The 26,095-nt window shown below is 39.0% G+C and overlaps 1 protein-coding gene across 3 annotated transcripts in view; it reads right to left on the bottom strand.

The window, feature by feature from the left end:
* UBE2Q2 (ubiquitin conjugating enzyme E2 Q2) overlaps positions 1–21,513 on the bottom strand; it is a 68,244-nt gene extending 46,731 nt beyond the window's left edge. The window contains exons 1-3 of one of the 3 annotated variants that reach the window (XM_040493364.1): positions 21,028–21,513; positions 8,909–9,010; positions 4,329–4,433 (exon numbers count right to left, since the gene is read on the bottom strand). In XM_040493364.1, coding sequence (XP_040349298.1) covers positions 4,329–4,433; positions 8,909–9,010; positions 21,028–21,213 — 393 coding nt within the window. In that variant the 5' untranslated portion in view covers positions 21,214–21,513. The remainder of the gene's footprint in view (positions 1–4,328; positions 4,434–8,908; positions 9,011–21,027) is intronic. The other 2 variants (XM_040493363.1, XM_040493365.1) reach the window with 2 other exon arrangements.
* Between the last annotated feature and the right edge of the window lie 4,582 nt (positions 21,514–26,095).

Here is a 26,095-nt window from a genome sequence, read left to right on the forward strand (position 1 = left end):
TGCTAGCAATAGTCTGTTTCTTCACATGGGTGGGGACTGGGTGGTCATTCCCAGGTATTCACTGTAACTATTACACTAAACTTATGGACAAAAGATGGAATCAAACCACTCAGGAAATACAAACTATTTAGAAAATAAATATACATTTTAAAACTTATGCAATGAAATCAAACAGCGCTAAGAAAATGTATACTTTTGTTAAAAAAGCAATTTAAATCACAATTATCCAATAAACTAGAGAAGCAAAAGGAGAGCTAAGACTCACACAAAAATAAAGAAAATTAGATTTAAAAAAATAAAAGGACTGATTCTTTCAAAAGACCAATAAAACAGACATGCTTTTGGAAAGTAATCAACGATAAAGAAAACAACTTTAGAAATGAAAAGAGCTTCATAACCATAGATTCAAAAGTATAAATGAAGTCATCATTTTTTTAGAATCTAAAATTACTAAAACTGACTAAAGGAATGGAAAATATGAAAACTAATACATGGAAAAACATGGATCAGGCTCAGGCTCAGATTTTCATTTAAACCAGGGTTTCTCAACCTTGGAAGTACTGATAATTGGTGCTAGATAATTCTTTGTCATGCGGGACTGACCTGACATTGTAGCACATTTAGGAACATCCTTCTCCCCACAAAATGCCAACAGCACCCCACCCAACCAGTTGTGACAACCAAAATTATCTCTGGATGTTTCCAGAGGCCTCATGAGAGGCAAAATTGGACCCTGCTGAAAATTTTATTTAAACTGCCCTCGATCTTAGAAAAAAACACACAAAGCTTACCAAGTCATCTTACAAGACTACATAACCTTGATACTGAAATGAAACACAAGAGCCTAAAAAGAAACAAATAAAAAGAAGTACATTACAATCGCACTTAAAGTAGAAAAAGCCAAAAATAAAGTATTATCATATCCATCATGTCCCTCTGGCCGCCACCTATGCAGGTGCTGAGTATTTATTATGAATACAAGGATGATTCACAACTAGTAAATTTCTTCACACAATTCACAAATTATATCTCTACATAGAATTATATGCACAATCATGAAAAACAAGGTAGATCTACATACACTGTGTCCATAATGTATTGTTAAGTGAGAAACCTAAGGTGCAGACATTCCAGAGAGAGAAAATTGAACATAGAACATACATATTTCTCCCATCTTCTCTCTTTCCTAAGTCTCCACTAAAATTATAGTGAATAAACCCTATATAAATACACAATGATAACAAAAAAGGAAGTGGGGCTACCAGCAGTAAAGAATTCACTCATACTAGCATATGACAATACATGGAAGAATAATAATTAATGGAACAATGATAACAAAAAAGGAAGTGGGGCTACCAGCAGTAAAGAATTCACTCATACTAGCATATGACAATACATGGAAGAATAATAATTAATGGAACAAACAAGTAAAATAGGTTAGGGGATTATAGGAGGCTAATTTGTCCCAGAGCACGCTGGAGAGACTCAAGACTCTAAGACACCCAGTAACCTGGACAGCAGGAGTAATGAAGAAGCCAGAAAACAGATTAACCAAAAGCCTATACCCAGAACATATTGTTCAGTCCCCAAACACACTGCTCCCCCTTATGTCCTTAAGCAGAACCCAGTCAAACATATCTACCTTAAGCAGGAGATTAGAAGGTTTCATATCCAAACAAACCAAATAAACCAATTCCAGCCGCTATTTATTATCATACCAGGAAATACAGGGCTGGGGAAGTGGGGTTGGAAATCCCTTTAAATTCCTCCTAAAAAGCTATCAGTTGACAAGTCTTGGCCACAAAGAACTCTCAGTCATCTTTTTAGTACCTCTCTAAAGGAATATATGAATAAGAAAGGAAGGAAAAAAACCAGAAATATGAATGAGCAATATAGAACAAATAGATATTTGAGGAAAGTCTTCAAAAAGAAAAATTAAGACCAAGATGAACTAGAAAAAAAAACTTATTAAAGAGAAAATAGAGATGGTAGAGAGGGAGAGGTTAAGGGTAGCTTACCTTAAGGGTGGCTCCTTAAGGACACTTATGAATACAACTATAAATCAGAAATAAAATGCTATGAATAAAGAATAATCAGAGAACAAGAAAAAGCTCTTAGAATTTATGATATATCATTGGAGAGGACCTCCAATGAACCACATCCTTAGCATTCATCCCCTTATCTGGTCCCCTCCCAAAGCCAATCTGGGCTGGTCCCATGACTTGCTTTAACCAATAAATGTGGTAGAAATGACACTGGGCCAATTCCATATCTAAGCCTTAAAAAGGCCTGACAGCTTCTACTTTTGTGCTCTTGGAAGCCAAAAATTAAGAATTCTGACTACCTTCCTGAATAAAGAGAAGTCAAAAGAAAGGGTCCATCCAAAAAGAGGATGAGATGCCATGAGAAAAGGTCTGGGTGAAGAAATACCAAGGCACCACACATATGAGTTAAAAGGCTATTCGGGACATTCCAGAGCAGTCATGTTTCCAAATGACTACCAGTCCCAGCCACTATCTGACTGTGCAAGTGAGGCCAGCAGAAAAAAAAAAAAAAAAAAAAAAACTGTCCAGCTAAGCCTAATCAACCCACACAATTGTAAGAAACAGAATAAACTAAGTTCGGGGTAACTGCTTAAGCAGCAATAAATCAAAACCAAAAAGTTATGCTGTCCAAATAATATATTCAAAAGTTGAAGGAAAAAACTTCCAGAATTTTAAATTAAAAGATAGAGACAGAATATGGAGACAATATAAAAGATACAAGGACTCAAGTAAAGAGGTCTAAAATCCCATTAGTAGGCATTCCGAAAATGAACAAATAAAGAAAATGGAAAGGAGAAAGTTATCACAGAAAAAAATACAAGCACACTTAACCAAGGAGAAAGATTAAGGAGTCGACTTAGGAAAAAGACCCATCCATACTTAGTGTCCAGCAACAGGGCAGGGGATGAGGGGGTGGGGGTGGGGGAGAGAGAGACCACAACTAAAAATACTCCATTGTAGTATTTTAGAACATCAAGGAAAAGATGAACTCTTAAAAGTTTCCCAAGTTAAGCATAGAAGACTAAGACTCAAAATGGCATCAGGCTTAAACAGCACCATTGGCTAAAAGATGACAGTGCAGTCTTTGATATTCTGAGGGAAAATTATTTTCAACCTAGAACCACATATTCAACCAAACGATCAAATGTGACCATACAATGTAATAGTATGTAACGTTTATTGGGCATTTACTATGTGCCAAGCACTGCTCTAAATGATTTACATGTACTAACTCGTTTAATCTTCCTAGTTTCTCCCAAATATAGGTACTACTACTATTTCCCCCATTTCACAAACAAATTGATGCACACAGTGGTTGGGTAATTATCCCAAGGTCAGACAGCTAATAAGCAGCAGAACCAAGATTCAAACCTATAGTGGTCTGGCCATATATTTTTAGATGTTAGAACTCAGAAAGTGTACTACTCCTTCATGCTAGGATTCTACTTGAGGATGTACTCAGGCAAAATGAGAAAGGGTAAGCAGAAAGGTAACATGAGATCAGGTAACAATGGATCCACACTAGCAGAGGAGACAAAAATTTCAAATGACAGCTACACAGCCAGACCAGAGAACAACCTGCTACGACTGGTGCAGAAGAACCAAAGGCTCCAGAGAGACAGGACAGAACACCACTTTCTAAACTAAGAATTATTATTATAAGGAGGACACTGCAAAAACAAAAAGCTCTTGAAAAAATGTCATAATAGAAAACTCTATACCACAAAGTCCTAATGATAAATAATAATTCATATGACTAAATATAACGGTGTTTTAGGAAGGGGAGATGACCCAGAAGGTGGATGGTCTAAGAGCTAAATCCTTATCTACTTATAGTACAAAGTCAATAAATTAAGCCGTAAATAGGTAAATCTGGAAATCCAGAAAAATCAGAGGTGGTGGTGAACTAGTAGGTACTTCAATAACATTCGGGTTAGGCCTTAAGAAGCACAGATAGGCTTAAGGAGATGGCATTCCAGGTGAAGGTCAATGAATAGGCAAAGGCAAAAAACTGAAGAAACAGTTATGGAAATCAGGAATGTTAACAAAGACAAAAAGGTAGCTGGTAGTCTGGGGGAGGCAGTTGTTTCCCTGGTCAGGTAGGTCATAGTAAATACCAGCAGCTCCAAAGACTAAAAAGATTATTTTTAGTACTTAAAACAAACAATTCAACAAGACTGACTTCTAAATAACTTGTATAATAAGAAGAAAAATTATCCTGGTTTTACTTTTGCTTGAGACAATTTATTTTAGCTCTTGAACACTAGAGAATTTTTACTTTACCTGACCCGTGGGTATTGGTTGATCTAGCATCTCAACATCCAGGAGCTTAGGAAGGTTATATAATCTGCAGAGTTCACATATCAACCACTTCAATTGCTGACGAAGCTACAAAACACATTTCAGTAAATAAGTATTATGTTAAAGAGCCCTTAGAAGACATGAATAATGCTATGACTATTGTAACCAATCCAGTAGGAAATGAAAAAGTTTGTTACTGCTCAGTTACAACTTACAGATAAAATAACAGTCTTTAAGAAATATTTTTAGGGGCTGCTTGTATAAGAAAGTTACTATGGCCTGGGGCGCCTGGGTGACTCAGTCGGCTGAGTGTCCGACTTTGGCTCGGGTCATGATCCCACTGTTCATGAGTTGGAGCCCCGTGCCAGGCTCTGGGTTGACAGCTAAGAGCCTGGAGCCTGCTTTGGATTCTATGTCTCCCTCTCTGTCTCCGCTCACACTCGGTCTCTCTCGCTCTCAAAAATAAACTTTAAAAAAAGAAAAAAAGAGAAAGAAAGTTATGGCTTGAGTACAATCCTTACAACTAATACCTAGCAGAATGACAACAGCAAAAGTGCCTGAAGGAGAGCTCTAGACATTGTCCAATTTTCAGTTGCTAACTTCTTTTCTTAGAAACTTACAACTTCAGACAAGAATACATTTACATTCATTAATGAGGCTACAAAATATAGAGGCAGTGTTGTTACACATGGGTTATCAAATTATACATTCCAGTCATATTCATTTACAAGTAGAGACAAATGTTGTCTAGCAGACAGACCCTTGGAATCTAGAGGAACTTGGATACAGCATCTAATTCCTTGAGTTTTTGAGGGTCCCCATATATAAAACAAGGAAATTGAGAACTTCTTATAATGGTAAAGATTAAATAAAACCTGGGAAAACATTTGGCACTTAGTAGGTTCTTAAACATTTGTCTTAAAAAAAAAAAAAAAAAGGAAAAAACTCACTAGGAAAACTGCATGGAATAACTCAGTAAGTTCCCATTTTTACACCCAGGGTGTTTCGTAAATATATTTAAGCAAAGAAGCAAGGTAAATTATGTTTATGAACATGTCTTTCATTGTTGGAAACAGTTTTTAATGTATAAGTTTAGGAATTGTGGTCTAAGAACCATGTTCAATACTTAGTAAACTTTATCTGGAACTAGTAAGGTAACTTATTTCACCTGGTCAGGAATAGTTTCCTGGATGTCTCTGACCAAGAAAAGAGATGAAGAAGCAGGTTTATGAAGGACTAAGAAAACAGAGGATTAAAATGGGTTAAACAAAGCAAAGAATAAGACTTTCCAAAATAGTCAAAGGAACAAGCAGAAATTAGGAAAGCTGAACAGTAAATTAGGATTAAAAAAAAAAAATCCTCAAGCTTAAAAGGCAGCAAAGCCCCTGTGGATTTACCCCTCCAACAAGCTCTGCTTTAAGAACATAATGAAGATAAGAAAGGGAGACCTGGACACAGACCCAGCCACTCCAAGTCCTGGCAAAGAAGAGTGCTGTGGGAGTGCTGTGGGAAGAGCAGCAGTGTAGTAGAGTCATACCAAGCAACAGGAAAAACAGGGTTGTATATCTTTCAGGAATTTCAGTTTCACCCTCCTCCCCCACCAATCCTCCCAAAAGCATTTGAAGGACGGAAGAAACTAAGATGGTTGGAAAAGATTTAAGAAATATTTAGAAGGTAGATGGACAGGTCTTAGAAACTTACTAGGTAGTATGGAGAGGGGAGGTGTCAGGAAATATAGGTATAAAAAAGAACTTTTAGTTCCCAGTTTCAGGCACAGGTGTGTAAAGCTTCATTATTTCATTTTGTCCCACTCACAATCACAAAAGAGAGTTACTGAAGGGAAACTTGATGGGGGTGGTAGAGTACTTCCAGGCAGGTAAGTTTAAATTCAAATGTAATCATTTTTAACAGCCATGGCACATCCAAGTGAGATTCCCTGATCTATGTGATATATAAACAGTTATATGGGTTTGAAAACTTGGATAAATTTTAGCTAAAGATACAGATTTAGGAATCCCTGGAATATAGACTATGATTTAAATAACAGTAGTCAAAGAGATTTCTCAGAGAAAGCACAGAATGAGAAGAGGCAGACCAAGGGAGAAGAGCTCAGGGAAGACCAGGGGAAACAGGAGACAGTAAGTAGTCTGATGCAATTCTTCATAAGATTATCAGTTCCCAGAGGACAGGGATAGGACATGACTTTTGTATCCACCACTTATCACAAAGCCTGGCATAGAAGCCAGTCAATTAAAAACAAAAACAAAAAAGCTTCCATGTGTTCTATTAACAGTTTCCTGTATACACCCCGGTGGGGGGGGGGGGGGGGAGTATGCATAAACCCACATAGAGAGCACAGATACAGTTTTTTGTTTACAACATTGTATGCGAAAGGGGCCAGGTTATAAACAATATTCAGTGCCTTGCTTTTTCACTGGTAGATCCTATAAAGTTGCATGTGTTTCTATGGAAAGACTGGCTGCATTCTTTTTAATTACAATATAATATTATATCATAAAACAATTAACAGTAATTTTTATTTAATCAGCTTTTTACTGGCAGACTTTAAGTAATAAAGGTTTGTAAAATGGAGAAATGTTTTAACAAGGGAACAATCAACAGTTTCTAAATGGTGCAGAGAGATCAATGTTAGGGTTAAAGGAGTCCCTGGATTTGGCAACTAGAGATAAAAAATCTTGGTTCAACAATGAAGACAGAATCCAGATTATAATAAAAGAAGTAAAGCAAAGGTGAGGAAATACAGCTTATTCTGTCAAGAAACTACGTTGTAAAATAACTGGCAGAGACTATTAACAGTAGAGGGTGATTTGGTTTTTGTCTTTTATGTAAATATATTAATTTTTTAGAATAAAATGAGGCCCAATTTTATGCTGTCATTTTGAGTATTTTTGGACGAAAAATTTTAGATACTGAAAAATAACCCAGTCATTTCCACTATTATAAAACTTACACCTTTAGATGTTTTCAGAGGTAACCTCCTAAAGGAGATAGCAGTAAGGGTGCTATCTTTCCCTGTCCTGCCACTCCCCTGCTACAGATGTGAATATGTGTGTCTAGCTTTTTACTTTTACCTAACTTTCATGGCTCTCCAGATCGGCCTTTTTTTTTTTTTTTTAAGTTTGTTTATTTTGAGAGACAGAGAGAGAGAGAGTGGGGGAGGGGCAGAGAGCGAGAATTCCAGACAGGCCCCGCAATGTCAGCACAGAGCCCGATGTGGGGCTCAAAGCCACAAACCAAGAGTTCATGACCTGAGCCAAAACCAAGAGTCTGAGGCTCTGAGCCACCCAGGGTACCCCCAACCTACTTGTAAAATACCCTTCAAACTGATGTTTTTCTGTTAATTTTAAGCATAAATGTGTTTAAACCACCTATAACTCATTTTGACAAAAATCTGAGGTAAGATTCTAACTTTGCCCAATGGTCAGTTCTCCCAATAGTATTCATAGAATAATCTACCCTTTCCTTTTATTTTAACTCATTTTAACTTATTGTGAATTATCAATTTCATGACTCTGTTTCTAAACTTCTATTGTCTTTGTCCAGTCCAGTGCCAGTATACAATATTTTTATTTAATATCTTTTGGACAATTCTCATTACTTTTTTCAACTATTATTTTTTTATTATTTACTCTTTAAAACAAACTTTAGAGTCATTTTGAAAAGTTCCAAAAATAAGACTATTGGGATTTTTAGGGGAATTAACTGCATTCAATTTATAAATTAACATGAAGCTATGGAGATAACTGACATTTATAATACGGAGTCTACCCATCTAGGAACACAGTAGTCAAGTCTTCCATGTTAATTTTAATAAAGGATATAAAACTGTACAGAATATGACCTCAACTACTTAGTGTCTATGTATTTTACTAGCAAGAGAAAAAATACTGCTAGAAAATAGCTATCATTGTCAACAGTGGTTATATCAGGCAAAAATATTGTAAAGGATTTTTATTTCCCTTCATTTACTAAGTTCTCTTACAATAGTTGCTTAGTTTTATAATAAAAAAGTTGTTAATTTTTTTTTTTTTTTTTTTTTTTTTTGTAAAATGGAAAGTTACATTTTTTGGTACATTAAAAAAAAAAAACCCAAAAAATCAAAAACGCTTTTTCTGGCTTTTACTGCAGTTACAGACTCCTGACAGAGAAAGCAATTCCCTAACACTAGCACTGATGTCATTCTAGCATTATTTCTCCTCACATCCACCTCAGTTCTTTTTCCCTTTTTCTACCTTTTACTTTGGGTAGTGATCCCTACCAAAAATGCTTGGTTGGTTTAATAATCACAATTCATTGAAAAGAGACCACTTAATTCATCTAAATTAAAGCTTAACTTATGGGGAATAAAAAAGAGAAATCAGGTAGTAAATAGAATTTGAAGGCCAGAAAACAAACAGACAAACAAAACTGGTCTTCAGCTCCTTTAAGATTATCAAATAATCATTAATCAGACTTTTTTTAATTATATGATCTCTTAACACCTAAGTTCTACATATAATGTTTTTGAGGAAAAAAGAAAGTAGCTTGGCTTATTTTCTCACCGAATTGTTGTTCTTAGTGTCTTCTAGACGTTCCAGCACTGATGTCAGATTTGGGTCATCGGAGTCCACAAACCATATTGGTGAAGAAGACGGGTAAGATTCCTATTACAAAGACACCTATGTTAAACACATTTTCATACCGACTAACCTAGATATGCAAATACACTACACCACCCACCAAATAGCAAAATGACCATGGATTTAAGTAAAATATATCAGGGGGAAGAAAAGCAACACATTAACATCTATGTCTGGAGAGAAGTTTCTTTTTATGGATATTTTTTAAAACAAAGTTTTATGGTATAATCTTGCCTGCTCTATGTCAGATAATCTATAAATTTAAAATCAAACAAAAAGAGTTTACCCAGCAAGCAGTAGCATTTAAAATAGAAAATAATACACCACAAAAGTTATGTTTTATCAAAAGCTGAAAAAAAAAACCAAAATGGTACTCAAGCACCAGGAAGATGGACTTCCTTCCCTTACAAAGAATGGTCAATCATGGCCTGGATTCTCCAGCTTTAACATTTTTTTAAGGGCTTTAAAATCTGGAATCATAAATAAATCCCTCAAAAAGCAAAAACAAAAAACAAAATTAAAAACAAAAAACCTCACAACCTTGAAGTATAATCTATAAATTTAAACCATACTTACTTTTGCCTTTTAATATAAACAAGCTACATTTTAAAAAAATTTTTTTAACATTTATTTATTTTTGAGAGACAGAGAGTGAGCAAGGGAAGGGCAGAGAGAGAGGGAGACACAAAACCTGAAGCAGGCTCCAGGCTCTGAGCTGTCAGTACAGAGCCCAATGCAGGGCCCAAACCCAAAACCGGGAAATCATGACCTGAGCTGAAGTTCAATGCTTAACCGACTGAGCCACCCAGGCACCCGGAAAGCTACATTTCTAAACTTTATCTAGATGAGATCTAACTCCATTTTTAAAGGTAAAGCAAAGGAGTACAAACTAGGCACATGTTTTTAAATCCATATAGACGTTAAAATGCTTTTTAAAAATCTCACTATACTCTCTGAGCAATTATAGAAATTACTTTAAGTTTTTCTCCATTAGAAAATTGGCCCTAAAAAAAATTTAAAAATTAAAACAAAAATCCCATTTAATTTTGCCTTTTTCCTAATAATTTTCATCCCTTCTCAGACTATAGAGAGGATGTGGTTTCCAAAGGAACAGATCTCTTTAATTAGGTTAAGGTTATTTCTTAAATATAGCCAGTGTTAGAAGGCAGAACAAACAGCAATATAGTGACCATATGCTACATACAGCTTTCACTTGCCATTAGAAGATGGGCTTTTGAGACAGGCATTCTTCTTGTACAGCCACTGTCTGTGTGCTACAGCTCAGAGGTCAATGATGTTCTTTAACACTGTAGTGAGCAACCTCTAAAACAGTCCCAATAATCCTAACCTGGTAATTCCCTCCCCTAGACCTAATGACTCACTTTTAACAAACAGTACATCAAATAATGGGATGTCATCTCTAGGATTAGGTGACAAAAAGATGAGAACTTCTGTGTTGCTCACTCTCTCCTGCTCTTTTCATTTTTTCTGACTGAAGCCATCTCCCTATTGAGAGGCAAGAGAGAGTGCAGCCTCTGACCAACTGCCAGCTAGAAACTGCAGCCCTCAGACCTGAGGCCTGTAAGATTAATCCTACCAAAAACGATATGAATGAGATTGGAGACAGATCCTCTCCCAGTCTCACTTTGAGAGCACTGCAGCACTAGTCAACCCCTTTACTGTCTTGTGAGAGATCGGAGCCAGGGAACCTGATAAACCATGCTCAGATTCCTGACCCACAGAAACTGAGATAATTTTTGCTGTTTTAGGCTGCTAATTTTGTTACAGAGCAATATATAACTAACTCGAGTTCCATAAAATTCCAACATTTTATTCCATTGCAAACTGGGTACTATCAAGAAATGCTAGTTATGTATTTTTAAAAGCACAATTACATACGTTGATTTTTAAAAGTTAATGAACAAAGCACATGCTTTCACCTACTAATAGATATTTACTTTGTTCATTTGTACTGTTTTCTATTGCAAATTAGGGAAAAGTCCTTAATACTAGATACTAGCAACAGAACAATTAGATTCTAGGCATGGAAAAACAATTTTGCAGAACAGGATTAAAGCAGCATTGCTTTAAGAACTATAATCTCAATTACATTATAGTTCAAGCCAAACGGAACAGAGTATTTTTAAAGCACTTTACCAAGTATTCTTTGAAGAACAAAAAATTGTACTGAAGGAGGATATCATTGTATCTATTTGGTAATGGTTTATTTTGTTTTCCCACTCCTCTAATTCTCATGGTGTCCCAAATCTCTACACAGACAAAAAGAAACTTGGTCTTCAAAATTAATCCTATTCTCAAAGAAAACTATTTATCGAGTATTGCATTTTCTCCTTCAAATTCTTCAGCCAAGTTTAGGAACATACCACTAGACCTTAGTTTTGTATTTGCAACCTTAAAAACAACAGTAACAACAACAAAACCTAGATTTAGAATTTCACTGTGTAGGGGCGCCTGGGTGGCGCAGTCGGTTGAGCGTCCGACTTCAGCCAGGTCACGATCTCGCGCTCCGTGAGTTCGAGCCCCGCGTCAGGCTCTGGGCTGATGGCTCAGAGCCTGGAGCCTGTTTCCGATTCTGTGTCTCCCTCTCTCTCTGCCCCTCCCCCGTTCATGCTCTGTCTCTCTCTGTCCCAAAAATAAATAAATGTTGAAAAAAAAAAATTAAAAAAAAAAAAAAAAAAAGAATTTCACTGTGTAGATTACTTCTACATAAGCAAAATAAAATATATGAACTGTTGCTCTGGACTAAAACCCCTTAAAACCATATTATGAGAACTGTCACAACAAAAATTATTGAGACCAGTTACCACCCATGACATGTTCTTCCATTCCTATACATGAGAAGGTAGGATATATAGTTGATCTAAGCAACTATGTCAACAATTTTCAAAGTGGGGCCCCTTGAACCCCTAGATCCAAACTACTTCTACAAGAATATAAACTGCCTTTTTCAATGTATTGACATTTGCACTAAAGGTATGCATACAATGGTGTGTAAAACTGGTGGAACCTTAGCACAAATAAAGGCAGTGACACCAAACTATACTTATAGTCATGGTATTCTTCACCACTATGCATTCAAGATGTTTAAAGCACAAAGAAAAAGGTGTTTTAGTTAAGATTATCTGTGAAGAAGTTATTTTACTAAACCTCAAATCCTTACATAGGTCTTTTTAATATGCCAACTGATGAAATGGAATGCACACATGAAAACTCCTACAGAATACTTGAGAAAAAGCATTTACGTGACCGAGCTGTGAAGTAAACTAACCACTTTAATGGAACACCAATTTTATTTGAAAGGATGACTGATAGACAATGGTTATTTCAACTTGGGTTTTTGACAGAGGCTTTCTCAGAAAAAAAAAAAAAAAGGGTGTTATTTCAAGGAAAACAAAGGACAGTATTTATTATTGCCAATAATAAAATTCAAGCTTTCAAGCAAAAATTAGAATTTTTGAAAACCTGTATCTACCACGAGCTGGAGAGCTTTATCTTAACATAATGCTTTCATGTTATATAATAAACATATCAACATTTAGAAGATTTCAGTGAACGTATTTTCCAAATAACCAATGGATGTTATAAATCATGCAAGGGGGCAGGGGATGGGCTAAATGGGTGATGGGCATTAAGGAGGGCACTTGTCTTGATGAGCACTGGGTATTACATGTAGGTGATGAAAATTCTACTCCTGAGGCTATTATACTATATGTTAACTAACTAGAATTTAAATAAAAATTTGGGGGAAAAAAAAACATGCAAGAGTAAAAGATCCATCCATTCACAGTTCAAGAAAAACCTACTTTTGGTGAAGTATTCAAAAAGAATAACTATAATTGTTTAAATGGCTATTAAAATATTTCTACTTTTCCAACCAAGTGTCTGTGAGAGGCTGAATTTTCTTCATAATATTTCATTCAAAACAACATATCCCCACAGAGTGAATGTAGAAAGAAATGACAGGCCAGACATCAAAGACATTTATCAGAAATGTAAAATTATGCCACTATTCTCACTACAATGTTTTGGTGTAGAAAATGTAGCCATTTTTCATAATAATATTTTTATTAACATGTAATGATTTCAATGAATATTTTAAATATTTGTTTTAATTTCTAATGATAAATATTAACATATAACCTACAAAAACAAAGGCTCCTTGGGCCCTCAGTATACTTTTAAATAGTATAAAGGAATCTGGACTCCAAAAAGAAGAGCTAACTTCTCCACACCTCCTCCCACTTGGCCCAGAATGTCTTCCTTGGAAGAAACATCCCTTCACCATTCTATATTAACCGATGCGGTTCCACTGGAGCTAGTTTTCCTAACTCCTTCCCATCCTCCTACCTCTTTCCCTTGACTCAAAACTTGGTCATAGGGCTCTAATGAGCCCATTCCACTCCCAGTGATTAGCGGTCAGGTGGGCTTAACCAGGCAAATCTAGGTCTTCTCTGGGACTAAAATTCTCTTTCTGGGAGATCTGGAGTCATAAGGACAATGCTGGCCAGCCTGGGGTAGCCAGCATTTATCTTACCAAAACAAAAAGGGTTTACGTAAACCCTTTTCTAAAAGGTCATAGATACTAGTATTTTCTGCCATGACGTGAGACTGCACACTTGCTAACATTTTTGCCAATCTGTTAAATAAAAGGTTCTACCTGGAAAGGGAAAAAAGTTCCTATACAATATAATTTGTTAGAGCTCCAGAAACCAGTTCATCGGTAAGAATGGAATGCTATCACTTCTAAGAAAGTCTCAAAGGATAATGTCCGCCATGCACAAGAATTTAGCTCTAGCTATTTATGTCCAAAACATTACTTAAAATAGAAAAAAAAAAAAAAACAATAGAAATCACCTATACGTCCAATACCAGGAAACATGACAAACTCCATGTTACAGTCCTACAATAGAACACCACATGATAATGGAGGACATTATAGAGGAATAACTTATGACAGAGCTACAATTCTGTCAAGTAAAAAAACAGATTACAAAACAATCTTAAATTTAAGGGAGAAGAAGTCTATATAAGCATAGGAGAAAAGACAAGATATATATCAAAAATTTGATAGTAGTGTCTTCTGAGTGGTAAAATTACAGGTGATTTTTTTTTCCCATTTGTGCTTATCTGGTTTCTCAATTTCTTACAATAATAATGTCTTGTTTTCTACATTATAAAACATCCACCACCACCACCTCTGGAAACTAAGCATGCACAAACTTTGCATCACGTTCAAGGTTTGTTCAGTATAATATTTAAAAGACAATCTACTTCGGGGATGCCTGGGTAACTCAGCCGGTTAAGTGTCTGACTCCTGGTTTGGGCTTAGGTCATGATCTCATGGTTCCAGGGGTTTGAGCCTCAAGTCAGGCTCGGTGCTGACAGTACAGAGCCTCCTTGGGATTCTCTCCCTCTCTCTCCACCCCACACCCCTGTTCCTGCTTGTGTTTCTCTTTCTCTCAAAATAAACTTAAAAAAAAAAAAAAAAGACAATCTACGTCGAACAGCATCCAAAATTATGACCAATAGATTTAAATCTAAGCATACGCTCAATCTCTCAAATATATGAAGCATTTTAATTTTTACAACTAAACATTGTATATCTTGAAAAGATAGTTTCTTGGGGCGCCTGGGTGGCGCAGTCGGTTAAGCGTCCGACTTCAGCCAGGTCACGATCTCACAGTCTGTTGAGTTCGAGCCCCGCGTCAGGCTCTGGGCTGATGGCTCAGAGCCTGGAGCCTGTTTCCGATTCTGTGTCTCCGTCTCTCTCTGCCCCTCCCCCGTTCATGCTCTGTCTCTGTCTGTCCCAAAAAAATAAAAATAAAACTTTAAAAAAAAAAAAAAGAAAAGATAGTTTCTTTACTATTTCTCTTTAAAATAACCCACAATGTGCCAATTTTAAGCACTTGGATGGTGCTCAAAAATCTCAATATAAGTTCAAGCAGTTTTCTTTACATTGTATGTTTCAGTGCTTATAACACAGCTCTTTTTCACCAGAGTTATGAAAATTTTAGACTTAAATAAACAATTATCTAGGCATCTAATTACTCAGGACCTTTTTTCCTCCTGTTCTATTAGTTGTATCAGGCTTGCAGGATGAAGTTGTCTGTGACCACCACCATAAAGGTTATAAGGGAACACATTTTCAAACAAGTTCATCACCACTACCATTATCACCATAAAATGTTACATTATCTTAATCTGAGGCAACACAACTCAAGGTTAATCAAACCAACCTCTTAGCCCGTCATTGCTTATGAAAATTATGTCTAATTCAGAAATAACTTGTCTACTTTCTACGTAAATCCACTAAGAGATCAAAGTGTGGCTCAACATTAAGCACCAGCCAGCAAAACTGCCTTCCAGGCTGCTCAGTTTCTGCTATCTTTCCAAATAATAGAACATAGAACATGGCCATCTCCAAGGACTTCATAACTTTTTGAAAACTGGTGCACAAAACTTTTTGTTGAAGGTTCAGAGGTATAACAGTTGTAATTCTTCCAGAGTCCAGTTATGAGACACACTACTTTCACATTCTGTTGTTCAGTAAATGTGGGGTGGAGAACAAAACTGACAGAATTACCCTATAGGACCCTAATAAAAGTCTAACTGCTCTGACATTAAAAAAATAAAAAGCTACCAAAAAAAAGAAATTACTCCCTGCTAATCATTTTATAAGTACACAACTAAGTAACATGATCGGAGCCCACAAAAGCAGAATGAAAAATCTAATACCTGGTGAAAGAAAAATACACACATACCCTGTGATCTGAAAAATACTTAAGTGTTCTGAGTAGCAAATTACAGCTAATCAAAACATCACTGTAAGTAAACTGAGGCAGAGAAAGTAAAGGTGCTGAAGAAGAGTCAAACCACCCAATGTGCAGAAACCACTAGACAGTTTCCTTGGTCCGGAGTCTGCTTTGTCTTTCAGAATAATCTTTTAGAAGAGAACACAGAACACTGTTACAACAGCCTTGGAAAAGGGAACTCTGGTTCATCACTCTGGCTCTACAGGAATGCTTTACTTTTGGCAGGGACTGTTTGTCAATTCAATTCCCCACCCCTCAACTAGCTGACTAATACTATCCTTTTCCAGGTCTAAGGAAGTTTAACAAAAAAATCAAGTTACTAAGGGTATACACCATTCATAAAATGGAAACCTAAGTCTCCTCTTCATGTATCTGTTCTTTCAAGGGCGGGCATAAAAATGGGGATAAAGGAGGACAGATAGATAACAACTGGGAATTTGACTCTATACTATAAATTGGTCAGATGAATGGAAACAATGATTCCTCTGACCCGAAAGTACCACTAAGGTGTTCAGCATGATGGTTCTGCTATTTCCAAACGATTCTCCAGGAGTTCAATTTGGAAAAGTAATCTGTCCCAGGAGGACAGACCAAAGAAAAAGTCTTGGACTCTTTAACCAAGTTAGTTGTTCATGATTTCCTTTGTATAGCCTTGATGGGGCTACTTTTTAATCAGTGTAAAGACTAGACACATGAAAAATTAAGAAATTAACAGCACTGATTTATTTCCCATGTAAATCTGTTAGAAAGCACTTTTCAAAATAAAATGTTATTCAGCCATCAATTTCATAACTGTAGAGGACATTATTCTTGATAAAGAGCTTTCCTATATAAGCTTTCAAGCAGGACAAAAAAGTATGATCTACTTTATAGAAAAATACAGTACAGGAAGTGATTTGCTTAAGGTCCCAGCTACTAAGTATAGACTAAACCTTTTTCTCTCACCTAAACTCCAAGCTCTAACATTTGTTATTTTAGTGTCTGGCTGTGGGGGCAGGGAAGGGAAGGGAATTTTTCACAATGATGAACAGAAATGTAATTAGCGAAACAAAAAAATGTGCTACCACACATTTTACCACTGGCAAATAGTCACTACTCATGCAGAAAGAGTAATGGTTTATGCTACCCAAACAATAAAAGTATGAAGTTTTATTTGTTTACCAGCTAATTTACATCCTGGGGGGGATTTTTCACTCTGAAACAGTGATTCCCTACCAAGAGTTACCAGATGCCAAGAAGTCCATAAAAGGAGTAGTGGAGTTGCCAAGTCACGTTAGATATTTCAAAAGGACTAAAAGAAAGCCATGTATTAGCTCCCAATGAGGCCACGCAGGTTATTAAGACAAGCTGCTTTGCTTTTAGGTGTGAGCATAACAACTGGATGTTAGTGCTAACTAGCTATTAGATGTTTGCATGACACTCCTTCATATCAGGAATTCACAGAAAACAGTAAGAAAGACTCATTGAGATTGAAAATAGCATTCTTTCCCTTCATATTTAAGATTAGGACAGATTTATATAACAGGAAAAGATTTAGTTCAATTCCTTTGGCTTATACAGTAAAACATCTGTTTTGTTTTTTACTTCTTAAACCTGTCTTTCATATGAAGTCAAATTACAGATTTCCTATCTAGTGACCTTTTAAATCTTAACAATTGTGGGTAGAGAGATAGAGAGCGCGCGCGCAAAGAGGGCAGAAGGGAAGAGAATCCCAAGCAGGCTCCACACTCAAGCACAGAGCCCAACATGGGGCTTGATCCTAGGACCACAAGCTGAGCTGAAATCAACAGCGGGATGCTCAACTGACTGAGCCACTCAAGTGCCCCTAAATATTTAAATGTTTCTTGATGTTATATCTGCACTCTTGACAAACTCTTTTCAGTTAACTTACACAGTAGTTAAGATTTTTGTTCAAACAGAATATAGCTAAAATGGTGGCCTTATAGCCAATAGGACAGATATTTACTGAGCATTTACTGAGTGGAAGATAAAAAGCATAATTATAGACTATTCTTCCCTGCCATCATAAAAAAAAAAAAAAGACAATCATCTAAAACTATTATAAACAAAACATAAGAAAACAAGGGGCATCGGGGTGGCTCAGTTAGTTGGGCATCCGATTTTTGGCTCAGGTCATGATCTCACAATTCGTGGGTTCAAGCCCCACGTCAGGCTCTATGCTGACAAGCTCGGAGCCTGAAACCTGCTTCAGATTCTGTGTCTCCCTCTCTCTCAAAAATAAACATTTAAAAAACATGTAAAAAACAACAACAGAACCCAAACAGTAAATAGTAAGGTCTACAGAAGGGAGGAAGGGAAAATAAACACTAGCATAAACTGAATATAAACTCATAGAAGAGCCTTGAGGGATGGTCAGACATGGAAAGACAGATTGGAGTGGGGTAAGGGGCACATTCCATCTGGGAAAAACTTATGCAGAAACCTGAAAGAAAAAGGGGGCACAGTATCTTTAGAAAATTATTCAGAAACTGGCATGCATGAGTGTAAGGAAACAACTGGTGAGGTACTACTCACTCAAATGTTAAAAGAAACTACATAAGTATGCTTCTTGGTGAGCAATGGAAAAGACAGTTTGGTATACAGCAGAGCTCAATAAATATTTGGGAATAAGAGAAAATAAGAAAAATTAAGAATAGATCAAACTCATTACTTTTTTTTAAGAGCTATAACCTTGTAGAGAATAGCAATTCACAAACACAGTAGATACGTGTGGCATTTGAAATCCAATTCCATTTTTCTTTGCTCTTTCCCTCTAAAAAATGGCATGGACACTAGCAAGCCATTCAGATTTTATAAAAACACTTACCTATGCTTAAAGGGTCTTTATCTTTTAGAGATACTCATTGAAATATTTACAGATGAAGTGACAAAGGGTCTTTATCTTTTAGAGATACTCACTGAAATACAGATGAAGTGACAGGTCAAGAACCTGCTTCAGAATAATGTGAGGTGGGGTACAGATGAAAGAAGATTGGCCAAAAATTTATCACTGTTGTGGCTGAGTACATGGAGGTTTTTCACACTATTCAACTTCTGTGTATGTTTGATGTTTGTCCACAAAAAGTTAATACACATTCATAAACACTGAGCTTCCATCATGATAATTATCTTTGGATAATATCTGTCATAATTTTGAGTAGTTTCTACTGTGGTACCATTATACCAGTCCCTACCAAATCCTCCTTTCACTGGGTGTCTCTCATTCACTCCTTGCTCCACTTCCTAATCCGGGTCTTCACTCAATACTTTGTGTGCAGCTTACTCCTATCAGCCTATTGTATGGTTCTCAATGTGGGCACTGCTGGCATTTGAAGAGGAATAATTCTTTGTTGTGGCAGACTGCCTGAACATTACAAGACATCTGGCATTCATGGACCCCTGGCACTAAATGCCAGCACAGCAGCACCACCATCCTACAAGCGATTGAGATAACCTAAACCATACATACACATTTCCTAATATCACACACTAATTAAACCTGTAGTGAACTACCCCTAGTGCTAGATGGGAAACACATTTTTCCAACTTACTACCTCAGTAATTTAGTACCTCCCCACAGCCTACAAGTTCAGTACTCTATCATGCAAACCAGCCCTACCTTTTCCTGGTCATACCCCAACTTCAACCAGAATAATCACCATGCAGACCAGTCTCCGTCATGGTCACTACTACCTCCTATTTCCCATCCTTGGAAAATCTTCTCTTTTACCAGCCTCTATCCCCATAATTTGTCAACTCCTAAGCAAAGCACATTTTCTCAAGCTTTGGTGTTTTGGGATTGCATTTCTCTGCTTAAAATGCACTTCCACTCCAAGATTCAACTCACCTGTGGCAGCCCAACTCCACTGTCAGCCTCTCACCAAAGCCTTCTCTGAAGCACCACCCCACGACCAAACTCAAAATTAATTGCTCTTTGGCTTTCAGAATGACACCAGAGAACCTGGTAACACTTTGTTATATGAAACTCTTCCCCTAAGATTTAGTTCTGAAAGCAGGGAATGCGTGGTCCAGTTTTGCAGAAACCAGTCAAAACCTAGAACAGAACACCTATATGTTCAATAGATGGCTTCTCTCCTCAGTACAGCACTTGTTATTTTTCTTTCAAAAATACACCCTATTCCCCCAGATATTCTTTCTGAAAATTATTTTCAGGTCAATTATCATAACTTTAAGGCCTTTCCAAACTCTGGAGTACCGGGCACACTTTAGGCACCTGAGTAGCCAGGTGCCTAAAGGCACCAAAAGGACTTCACCAAAAGGAATCAAAGACACGAGACTTGAAGGAACATGAAACTACCACCTTGACTCCTGTTATAAGGACCATCCATATTCTGCAGTTTGTAACAATACCCTAAATCAATTTCACCACAGTTTAATCACACACGGTCACGAAAAACATTCAATATTTCAATTATCTTACCAAGTCCCGGGTTTCTAACAAGCTTCCAACTTGAAAGAGTAAGCTTTAAATCGTCTTTTTGGCTTTGGGCAACCTTTTGGCTGCAAATAACTCATTACTTACACACAGGAGGAGCTATGTAAGCAAACACGGATACCACCACCTGCCGAATCCAGGTACAAAGCACTTTTCAGAAACACGTACGCGCAGAGCCAGGCCAGCAGGAAGGGGATAATTCAAACAGTACCAGAGGCTGCATTCTAAACTTTTTTCCCCTCGAACGCATTAGTTTTCAATAGCGGCTTTTCCTTAACACAAACTTAAAAATAATTGGGTGAATAAGCAGGACCAGGAAAACCTGACTGAAGAGTAAGGCATTAAAACTGGAGGGCCCTTCCCCGCCGGGGTTCAAATAGCCATAGCCGACCGGCCTCGCGTGGCCCCGGGAGCAGGCCGGCGGTGGGGAGCCATGGCGACCCGGCGAGGGAAAGGGCCGCCGCAATCTCCCAACCCGAAGCGCGGAGACGGGAACCTACGGGGACCAGCCCCAAACCCAGACCCGCGGAAAAAGCTGAGAAATGCGCCGCCCGCCTCCTCCCACCAAAGCCTGGAGCCTGCAAGGCTGGGCCTGGGCTGGGCCCCTTGCCGGGGGAAAGGGGCGGATTCGCCCCGGCCGGGGACCCGGGAACCAAGGGGCCTCTACAGGACCGACTCCCCTTTGTCCGGGAACTCAGGGGACCCCTTTCCGCCTTCGCCTGGCTCCGAGGGGCTGAGCCCGGGCGCCTCACCGTGATGTTGCAATGGAGTGTGAGCGGCGGCGGCGAGTGTAGGCTGCCGGGCGGTGCCGCAGGCGGCAGCAGGAACTGGCAATGGAGCTCGTCCAGCTTCCAGCTGACGATGCGGAATCGCTCGTGGTTCTTATCGAAGATGGACGCCAGGAACTTCAGCTCTGCCTTGAGCCCTGACACGGACATCTTCCCCTCATCTCCGGCAGGAGGGGTGCGAAAGGGGAGCCGGGCCCGGGGCCGCCGTCACGGCCGCGACCGCCCCGCAGGGCCGGTCCGGGACCGCGCTCTTGCGGCTCCGCCTCTCCCCGCCGCCGAGGCCCGCGTGGGATGGCGGCTGAAAATGGCTAGGGACACCGAGGCCTCGGCCAGCAACTGTGTAGCGAGCGGCCGGAGCGGCTGCTCTCTTTGTAACTGACTCTGCCGGCAGAGGACCGCGGCCCCGCGGCTTAAAAGGGCAACAGCGACACCGCCCCCGCTACCGACTGGGAAAGGGCTGCCCCCACCCCGCCCCCATCCCCTCCCCGCCCCGGCGCGCCCCGCGCGCCCCTGTTCCGGCGCGTGCACGCGGCCTGCGCGCGGGCCCGCCTGGCCGCCCCCTCCTCGCCGTGACCCAACCCTCTTCCTCCCCAGCCCATCTGCTTTGCTCCTCGTGCTCTAAGACGCGAGGCTTGGGGCCAGCTGGCTCCCAGGTCCCTGATCACCTGGAGGAGCAGGAGACCCCTGCGCGCCCCCGCTCCCAAGCCTGGGGCGGGCCACGTGCGCGGCCTATTGCGCCGGCCACGTTGGCGCTGCTGCGGACGCGCGCCAGCCCCTTGGGGGCGGCTCCTCCTCTAAGCTCTGAGCACACCACCCACTCACCTGACCCAGGCCAGGCCCTAATGGGAGGCGGCGGGCGGCGGGTAGCTCTTCGGACGCAAATCGGCCCACTTACCTTCATCTTCGCTGCTCTAACCCCAGTCCTAGCCCCACTTCGCTACCCTGGGTTCCTGCCAGGGCCTTTTTTCTCTCTTCCTTTCCTGCCTTGAGTTTTTGTCATGTTTCCCAAGTTTAGGGAAACCCTCCACCTCCCATAGAGGCAGGGCTGGCCTATTTTCAGTAAAGTCTTAGCTCAAATGTCATTTCTGAGAGTGCCTCCCTGACCGCCCAATCTAAAATAGCCACCCAGTCACTATGTCACATCATCCTATGTTATTTTTTTTCCTCTCAGCACCTATCACCATCTGATATTTTTCTTGTTTGTTCATTGCCGCTGCCCAAGGTGAATGTCTTACTCAGGGTGGTATCCCCAGGATCTAGAACAAAACCTTTCGTAGACACCCAGTGTTACTGAATGAATGCTCCTATCTGGAATGCCCAGCACTTAATACAATCGGTGGCACATTCTAGATGGATGGACTGTATGGCAGTCTAAAGGAATACAGTATAATTGGGCAGGCAATAGTATGTTTAGTAATACGTACTAGAAGCAGTATCCATCCCATAAGTGTGCAACCTATGTAGTTGTACAGGGCTGCTAGCTTAAAAGGAGCTTGTGCTTGGTTTAATGCTCTGCTGTAGCCCTTTTGAAGTCCTTAATAACTTTTCAACAAGGGGTTCTGCATTTTCCTTTTACACCTGTCTTGACTGGAGGTATCTAACTTTCTCTGCTGTCTGAATGTTTCCTGCTTTGTGATCTACAAGTGGTTCCTGGTCTACTGGTCCCTTAGATGACATAATACAGAACAACACAGGGAGATATTAGGTCCACTGAATGAAGAATATTTTTAAAGTTTTTCTTTTCATTTACTTCTGAAATATTGTATCATATTATAGTGCTTCTTAATTTTCAGGGAGTCACAGACTCTCCAGAGAATTTAATAAAAGTTATCCATTTTCCTGGGAAAAGATCTCTGCATATAAAGTGTATCTATGGGGATTCATGGTCCTGACACTAGAGATACCATTATGAATTGGGACCAAGAGGAGAAGGGGTTCCAGTCCTGAGGTGTGAGGCAGAAATAACTAGAATACTGTATTGGCACTAGTGCTGGGTTAAACACTGGAGTGGTTTGCTGCTTGCTTTTTCCTTCAGTGCCCAGTACTCTTGGGACCCCAATGGGCATGGTAGTCATGAACAAGGATTTCAGACAAAGGGGAACAACCTGTTCAGAACCTAATGACTCTGAGAAATAAAATGCTCTAAACAAGTTATTTAATCTATCTAAGCTTTATTTTGTTATCTCTAAATTGTTATGAGTAAGTAGCTTTATACATGAAAATGCTTTTACTAGTCATATTTCAGATATAAACCTATAAATATCAACTTCACAAGCATTTTTTGAACATCTGCTCTGTGCCAAGCCATAAAGGGCTAGACAGAATAGAATCTGAATTCAGGACGCTTAAAGTCTAGCTTTGGAAACAAAACACTGTTTCCAGATGCTTTAGGCTGCAGATAACAGAAAACTGTGACTTACAATTGCTTGGACAATAAGGAAATGTATTACTTCACATAATGGGAAGTTCAGAGTCAGGGCAGGCTCCAGGATTGGTGATTAGATCTTCAATGATATGAATAGACCAGATTCTCTCCATCTTCTTTGTCAGGATGAGAGCAAAGAGGCTGTAGAGCAGTTCTTGTGGGTTGCACCTAGACATGACAATATCCAGAGTCAGAAAAGACTGTTTCTTCCATGTCTCCTTCTAAGACATGGGGACCTTTGCAAGATTCTGCCCAGCTGTCTTCCTTTGTGTGTCATTGGCAAGAAATGTGTCACATGCCCATCCCTAAACCAATCACAGGTAAATGGATAGGACCATTATCATTCAGTGGACTTCCAATCATCTGGGATGGAATGGATGTTGAGACAACCACAATGTTTACTAGACTCACAAATAAAGATAACATCAGACCACAACTGATAAGTTCAAACTACTGAACTAGCACCCAACAAGGAAGAAATTATTTCCAGAAATTACTTGATAAAATATGATCATGTTCAGAGAATATCCAAGAGCCCAGTTGATTATACAGTATAATCCAAGAAGATAAATTTGAGATGTTATCTGACACCTGATTTCAGGAGCTGAAATACCATGCTAGGGACTACACTTTCATTTGGTGAGAGTCATCACTGTTAAGATTAACCTGACATTAATGTGTACAAAATAGATTTCAGTGGGTTTAAAACTGTGAAGTAGTCATGAAGAAGAAGCAGGAAACCCAGAATCTAGATCTGACCTGCCATTAACTCAATAGAGTAAGTCACATTCAGCTCTGAGTTTCTTCAGCTCAAATAATAGTCTTTCAGATTGGTCCAAATCAATAGAGAGAAACAATGAAGTAGGAGATGTGACAGTGGGAGTAGAAAGGACTACACTGATTCTAGGGATAATTCTGAGATAGAACTGCTAGATGTTAGAGTTGATACAGAGAGAGAGAGAGAGAGAGAGAGAGAGAGAGGTGTCTTATTTAAAGTAACATTGACATTTCTAGAGCAGGTGGCTGGGAGGGAGTGATGTTATTGATACAGCCAGAAAAAAGATGAATTTGAGGTGATAATGGGACCTCAGAGAATTTGTATTACAGGCCTTGAGTTTATAAGGGAAGTCAGCTCAAGACACAATTGTAGATCAGCCACACAGAATGATAGTAGAAGCCTTGAGTGTGGGTATGATCGTTGAGTCACAGGGGAGGGAAGACAATTTAGGCCATTGAAGGGACCCTGAGTCATTGAAGAAGTCAATGTGTGTCAGATTATCTGTGGAAAGGACAAAAAAGACAAGGACCAAGAAAAATCCAAGGGCTTTAGGGATTAGGAGGTCTATGGTGTTTTAGAGAAACATTACAATAGAATGGACATGGGATAGAAGCAAAGACACTGTATGTAGACTATGACTTTGAAAGGTTTCAGAGTAATGAGAAAGATGAACGGTCATTTGCAGTAGCAAAGCAAAGGGAAACTTTGGTCTGTTTTTATTATAATATAGACAGAGGTAGATTTATTGTGAATCTTAACCTTCAGGGCCCCTCACACTTGCACAAGTCCCTTCTAAATACAGCTGACCCTTGAACACCACAGGTTTGAATTCACAGTTCCACTTACATGCAGATTTTTTTTCTGATAAATACAGTCTAGTATTGTAAATATATTTTCTCTCCCTTATGATTTTCTTAGCAACATTTTCTTTTTTCTGTCCTTATTGTAAGAATACAATATATAATACATATAAATACAAATTATGTGTTAATTGACTTTATGTTATTGGTAAGGCTTTTGGTCAATAGTAAGCTATTAGTAGTTATGTTTTGGGAAGTCAAAAGCTGCATGCAAACTTTTGACTGTGCGGTGGATCAGGACCTCTAACTCCTAAATTGTTCAAGGGTCAGTTGTAAATATTGGCTTTTGTTCCCAAGTTGGTATCTGTAATTTTGTGTTCTTTTTCTTGAAGAGGGCTCCCAAGATTGAATAAGCTTCAGACCCTACAAAACCTGGATCTGCCCCTAAAAAGAGAGTCATTTATAGGCAATGAAAACTGAAGATACCAGAGGGGAGATAGGGCACAGAACTAGGTCCTAGGAGAGGAGGAAAAGGACAGGATAAGGAGTTACTCATGGAAAGGAATCCCTTCCAACTCCATGGAGGGTGAGGGTGAGGGTGGGGGAAAGAATGGGAGGAAGACAAAGAAATGTTGAGTTGGAATGGAGAGTTGTTGAGAAACCTCAAACTGAATGACCTTGATTTCAACAAGGCAAGGTGGAAGATGGGCAAGACAAAGACAGAAACCTGAGGACAAGGGAGTACTGACAAAAATTTGTTGAGAACTCTGACCCTGGAATTCTACCTGGACATGCATGATGGACCATGAGAATAAGATGGGGTCAGAGTGGAACTCCCCAGAAAGTTCAGTACAAAAGAAGGAGTGGGAGAAATCACAACTTGTATTAAAGAATTTTGAATTTCAAGGATGTGAATGGGGAATAATTCTCAGCAATGGCATATTTCGTGCTATTCTGTCCCAACATATCCTCTAGGGCTGCTCTCAAATGACATTTCTTTGTTTCAAGCCTTCTCTAGTCCCCTAAATT

The sequence above is a fragment of the Herpailurus yagouaroundi genome, unplaced genomic scaffold, assembly GCF_014898765.1.
Source record: "Herpailurus yagouaroundi ecotype Mexico unplaced genomic scaffold, PumYag 184, whole genome shotgun sequence".
NCBI lineage: Eukaryota > Metazoa > Chordata > Mammalia > Carnivora > Felidae > Herpailurus > Herpailurus yagouaroundi.